At 43.5% G+C, this 6,363-nt stretch overlaps 1 protein-coding gene across 2 annotated transcripts in view; it reads left to right on the top strand.

Annotated features, from left to right (window-relative positions):
• Window positions 1-168: 168 nt before the first annotated feature.
• Window positions 169-6,363, top strand: part of GPAM (glycerol-3-phosphate acyltransferase, mitochondrial) — a 43,942-nt gene continuing 37,747 nt past the window's right edge. Inside the window, exons 1-3 of one of the 2 annotated variants that reach the window (XM_019502797.1) lie at window positions 169-264; window positions 2,294-2,424; window positions 3,913-4,035. In XM_019502797.1, the coding sequence (XP_019358342.1) occupies window positions 2,323-2,424; window positions 3,913-4,035 (225 nt within the window). In that variant the 5' untranslated portion in view covers window positions 169-264; window positions 2,294-2,322. Of the gene's footprint in view, window positions 265-2,293; window positions 2,425-2,866; window positions 3,043-3,912; window positions 4,036-6,363 lie in introns of those variants that run through there. The other variant, XM_019502798.1, reaches the window with a different exon arrangement.

Raw genomic sequence — 6,363 nt, 5'->3', positions numbered from 1 at the left:
AGGCCGGGGGGGAGGGGAGGCGCCGGCTGCTCCCAGGGTGTCTCTGCGTCCCGCAGGGTGCGTGTGTGAGGGGGAGGGGGGCCGGTGTGCGAGCGAGTGTGAGTGTGAGTGTGTGTGTGCCGGTGCGGGCGGCCATGGCGACGGGCGCTCAGGAAGTCGCGTCAGGCCCGGCGCGGGCGCCGCCGTCATCCCGCCCGGGTCCCGCGTGCGGCGGCAGGGGCAGCAGCAGCAGCAGCAGTAGCGGAGCCGGGAGCCTGCACCGAGGTACCGGCCGCGTGTGCGAGAGAGAGTGTGTACATGTGCACGTGCTTTGCAGCGTGTGAGTGTGAGTAGAACCGCACGGGCCTAGCGGGCCCCCCCTTGGCAGGTGCATGGGGGGGAGAAACCCCCTATTAATAGGCAGAGGTTTGGGGAAGGGGGTCCCCAGGCTGCCCCCGCCCCAGCCCCTTTCCTCAGCATCCCCCGCCATGCACGCAGAGGGCGACAGCGCAAGGGCCCTGTGCGTGCGGAGGGCGACCACGCGCACCTGCTGCACCAGTCCCAAATCCAGGCCCCCGGTGTCCTTGTCCGTGGTGGTACTCGCCCCCCAGGACGTGCAGCGCTTGTGACAACAGGCTTCCCTCCTGTCGCCTTCACGGGAGAACCGGTGCGGCGTGGGGACGCTGTCCACCTCTGCAGTTGTACGTGTATTTATAGCTCATTTTTGGAGCCCGCCGCATGTTTTTGCTCCATGTGAGTTTGACATGGTTCAGAGAAGAAGCGGGGAGGCGCTGGAAGCGAACGTACGAGGTTGCGTGCTGAGACTTGGTGTGGCCGAGTCTTTTTTTTGCTGCAGTTCGTGGCTCGTTTTGCTGAGTGAGGGTTGGTTGTATGTGCCAGTGTGGCCAAGGTGACCTTGGAAAAGGTTTAGGGGACGTGTCTGACTGTAACCCCTGCAGTGTTACTAAGGGGAATAGGTCAGAAATTAGGAGCGGGCAGGAGCCCCAGGAAAGCCAAAGGCAGCTGAAGGTTGGGATCCGGGAAAGCTTCGCTCAGCTACGTTGGTAGCATAAGCAATAAGGTGTAAGGTTAACTCTGCCTGTAAATCTTTACAGGCCCGTATCCTGCAAGTTGTCTGTGTTTAAGACTCTTGTGCAAGTTTGAAACTTTCTGCCTAGTAGGGTCTGGTGGGTGAGTTGCTTTATTGGGATGTAGATTAAATAAAGTAAAATCCTGGATGAGTGATTTAGGCTGTAATCATGCAGTCCTTTGCCAGAATAAACCATTCGGGTCAGTGGCAAGTGCCTATGTATTTGCAGGACTTCGGAGTTAAAATATAATTTCTCTGAGATGACAGACATGAGGGGTAGCATTGACTTGATCCTGTGTAATTTGGGCTTTTCAATAAACTGATTTATTATGGAGCATAGTTCACATGGTAGTGAATACTAGTGGTTGATTAAATGTAAAAACAACCCCTCACATCTCAATGCTTTTTTGTTGTAATGATTTTGACTTAACTGTTTATTCGCTTTTAATGGGGCGGCATTCGTGGACTTTATCGTGCTAATATCTGAAATATTTCTGTTTACAAGAATGCCCTTAATGTTACTTAGATATTTCATAGACATTAGGGCTGGAAGGCACCTCTGAAGATCATCGAGTCCAGCCCCCTGCCCCAGGGGCAGGATGTCATCTGGGGTCAAAAGATCCCAGCAAGATAAACGTCCAAATGTAGGTTTGTTCTGTGTGCAGCTTGAGCTTGTTGGATTGCAATAGTTATTGCATGGCAATAGTTCAGTTTGTTTGCATAGCATCCCTTGCCCCAAGGAATTTAAAAGCTGGTTTAGATGCTACCTAGGACAGACACGTGGTATACTCTGGATGACATTGCAGAGAAGAGCGTTGCTGACAGGTTTTATGGGAGGGAGGTGTCCACAAGGGAGATTTGATAAAAAGGAGCAAGGTCCTGCATTGCAAAAGAATAAGTACCTGGAAGTGTAAAGGCCTTGTGATTCTGAAGGATTCAAAGGCAGCTGGGAAGAGGACGGTTTGAGAAGCACAGAGGGAGCATAAGAGTAAGTAAGGGGAGGATGAGAGCAAAAATACGGACAAGCAGATAATGCGTCTCCTGTATGGACACCAACCAGATACTCTGTATTGTCAGTTTACTGTTCCGGTTAACTGCTGATTTTTTACAAGCAGAGTGCAGAGTCCAGCTGGAACGCCTGAATTAGGACAGGATGCCAGGTTATTTGGGAATGAGGAGAATGGTTAATTATTCTTCACTATAAATATGCCTTTTGCCTTGTAGCCCATGGTTCTAAATTTAACTCTTTTGTCATGGATGAGGCGGCTCTGTCCCTGGGAACAATAGATGTTTCCTATTTGTCCACTTCAACGGAATACAGTGTGGGGAGATGTAAGCACCCCAGTGAAGAGTGGGTAAGTAAAAATATGGCTTCAGTAATTTCTTTCTATAAGAGAGTACTTTTTTTTTTAACAGCTGAAAGCAAGGAAAGGAATTTTCTCTCTCTTGTGCATTGCACCAGTTCTTGCTGCCTTTGGCTGAGGAACTGGTGATGAACCAACAGCATAAGGGAGTGCCTAAGACTACTATAATTATTGTATACATAATTATTGTAGTTGTGTATATAACTATTGTAATGGTCCTAAGAAGCTTAGCGTGGGAACCAGTTAAGGGTGGACTTGTTCGAAAGACACAGAAGAAAAGAAAAAGACCAAGCTGGAACGGGGATTGTGGGATGTGAAAACAATAGCTTGGGTTTTTCAGGGAATCGGTGAATATCAATAGTTTCTTAGCAGAGATAGAGGGAATTTAGCAGAAATTAAAAGGAAGGCTATTTTAAGTATACAGGGCATTGTGTGGAGGCTCTGGGTTTGGAGTGAAGGGGGCAGTGAGTGTAAAAGCTTGGGTGGAGCAAAAAGAGCAAGATGGGGGGTGTAAGAGGATCTGAGTTAATTGCATATGCACAATGGAACTGTTCAGTGCTCTGAAGAGGAGGGATTTGAACTTGGTACAGAAGAAGAGTTGAAAGCATGGTCAGATTTGGGGGAAACGATTATTATTTTGACAATCTTATTTTGGATCCATCTAGAGGCAGGAGAAATGAGAGAGGGCAGGCTGTAGTCATTGAGGCCAGTTTATGAGAGAACAGAGATTGTATTTTAGCAGTTAAAATGGAAAGGAAGGAATTTTTCTTGGGAAACTGGAGTTGGGTTTTAGCATGTCTAACTTGGTTGCTACTGTAAAGAACAGTGTGTCATGATACTGGTTTTCAATATGCCATATACAAGAGAACTCTAGCTTTCTTGTTCCTGTAATTATATATGATATTCTGTACTTCCAATATTTAAAAAAATAGCCTAATTTTCAAGAAGGCTTTAACATAATAGTTCTGTTTGACATTTGCATGTGACAGTTGGAACTGATAAAGACCATAGATCTGATTGTGGTTTTGTATGTTTAGTATTACTACAATTTTAAAGGACATGCTTGGGAAAGTAGGTTTTTGTTTTTTACATAATTAACAACTTTTAATTATTAAAATTAAATATAACTCACTGGTCATTCCATTTTCGGTTTGCTTTTTGCATTTCGCTAATGGCCAAAAATGAAATGCACAGTTAATTTTCCACTTGTTTCCTATTTGCTTGCTGCCAGTTGCGTTTGATATAATTATATACCTGCAAAATTCTGCAATGTGGGAGAGACAAATAGCATAGGAGACTGAGTGTGGGTGCATGTGTGTGTTGTCAATTAGGGCAATTACATTTTTAGGAAAAAAACCATGGGAAAATACATAGATTTTGTTTAAGAAATGTTAACATGTCCATTTAAAACTTAAAATTTTTATCAGTGAGAAATACCTCACTTTGTACGTCTTCACATAGTGTTTTGTGATTTCCTAGGGAGAGTGCAATTCCAGGCCTACCGTCTTTCGATCTGCCACTTTAAAATGGAAGGAGACCCTGCTAAGCAGAAAAAGGCCGTTTGTGGGGCGCTGTTGCTATGTGTGCACTCCTCAAAGCCGGGTAAGAAGATTATGAACTAGATTATGTTTGACAATAAGAAACTGAAGCACATGATCACAGCGCAACAGAGTTCAACACTTTCCTCACTTTCAGATTAAGGTCACTGTGTTCTAATTTATCCTGGGACAACAATTGTCGCTTTTCTTATTTGCCTTGTGGTTCTACTTTGTTAAAAATTATCATAATGTTTAGAGATGGAAAAGGCCAGCGAGTCATCTTTTCTCTTTAAAATGGAGAAATGGTCTGCCAGTGCCAAATGTTTCCTTTCAGTAAATTGTCCAACTTTTGACAAATCCCAGCGGGGCTGGGCTTTGGGCTATGAAAATTTTGAGATGCAGGGGTTCCTTATCTGATATTTAAGATGAGTTATGGTGCATGTTATTAATGTGAATCTGGTGCTTGTGGAAAGGAATTAAAATTAATAGTTCTAAGATTCAAGTATGTACAGCCAAAGCAATAGTCAAATCCCAACTATATGTTGCACCTATGAACTCATGAAGCAACTTCTAGGATTTGATAACCAGCTGAGTTTCTAGAACCAGACAAGTCTTGGCTTGCTTACTGAGGCTGCAGCACAGGTCCTTGCTGCTGTGTGGTTAATTCTGTATCAAGCCCAATAACCTCTGTATAGCGAAACAGATGTGTGCCCATTTGCTGAGGTCTTTGACAAGAGAAAATTTTTGCTTCCCTTTAATTCCTGTCACCAGTGTGGGAACGAGCAATACTGACACATAGGCATAGGATAAAACTGTAAATGCATTATGACAGACTGTCCTGGGTGTAGGGTATAAATATAAGTAACTAAGTTGAGCTTGTGACACATACCTAAGGTGTTTAGTTATTTTAGAGCTGGGTAAGAAAAATTTTCTGCAAAAATTTCACAGTTCCTTTTTTATTTTTTTATTCCTTATCAGGATGCAACCAAGACTTTAAAATTGTTTGGAGAGACAGGGACTTAGGCACCCCTTAACAGCAAGTAGCTGACTGCTTAGGGTGCTCACCTGGATGTGGGGCATCTGGTTTCAAATCCTTGCTTTTCCTGTTTCAGACTCAGCCACACAGAGAGGCTGCCTGTGCCATTTTTGGCATACATGCCACAGATTGGCTACCCTTGGCCTAGGTGAATGCTGTAACTAGTGGGACCATGGAAGAATTATATATGTAAACTAAGGATTTAATGCTTCTCCAGGTGGAATGTATGTGGGCTCCATGCCATTTTTTTTACAGTCCTTTCACATGAGAACCTCAGTTGAAGGTGACAAAGAAAATACTTTATCACCAGATTCCAGTCCAGTGATTTTTTGATACAGAATTTTATGCCAGATCTGATTTGAGGGGAATGACAACATCAGGGTGTTCTACATCCTTTACAAACTATGTTGAATAATGTGTTTGGAAGGGTAGCAATGGATACACATGCATTGCATTTAGCATTAAAGCACAGTTTTATAACATGCTGGGTCACTTCTTGCTTCCTGCTACTGGAAGGCGAATCACAAATAGTTCTAATGCCTAATTTCATATGCAGGGGTTTTCACTGGTGAATCGCACAGTGCTTTATTAATGAAGGTGAATAAGAAAACCTAGGAACTGAGGAGGCTGGACTTGCCCAGGGTCACTCAGTGGCAGAACCAGGAATAGAATTTGAGTCTCCTGAGTTCCAGTCCGTTGGTTTATTCATGAGCCTAGTGCATCTCTTCACATGCTGTGTTTCTCCCTCACTTTGCATTGTTCCGCACTGTAGTTTTTTCCTGTCCCTATTTCAACCACATTCCAGAATCTGTCTACCAAAAATAGAATTAATTAGTAAGTTGCTTGACCAGTTTAGCAATAAAGAATATAACACCTGGTATTGCCTGATTTGTTGGTATCTGCTGCTGCAGTGGCACTTTCAATTTGGGGTAGGAGCTGATAAGAGACTTGATTGTATTGTGAATCCTTTATGAGTGAGTTCCCTTTTCTCAGGGCCTGAATGATCCACATACATGTATTCCTTTGTCCATAACAAAATACAGGGTTCTGTTTTTGTCTTGTTACAACAGATGTTTCAACTCAAGGGAAGATCAGCATCAGTTACTGATTAGAGAAACAGACTGTAGTGCAAATTCTAATCTTGGTACAGACTCTTTGCTTGAGCCACAGTGCTTTTAAATTTTGAGCCATCTGAATGTGGCCTCAAAATTACCAGTCTTGAAACATTGCCTCCTTATTTGTCTTTGCACAACTTCATAGTTTGCTCATAGTAAAATGTTCCAGCTTTGTAAATACACTCTAAACTCCCTGACATCAAGTGATTTTTTTTTTTTTTTTTTTTTTAAAAATTTTTTT

This window comes from Gavialis gangeticus, unplaced genomic scaffold (genome assembly GCF_001723915.1).
Source record: "Gavialis gangeticus isolate Ggan-Ray unplaced genomic scaffold, GavGan_comp1, whole genome shotgun sequence".
Taxonomy (NCBI): domain Eukaryota; kingdom Metazoa; phylum Chordata; order Crocodylia; family Gavialidae; genus Gavialis; species Gavialis gangeticus.
The sequence above is the reverse complement of the archived record's forward strand: the minus strand, read 5'-3'. Positions and strand labels throughout refer to the sequence as shown.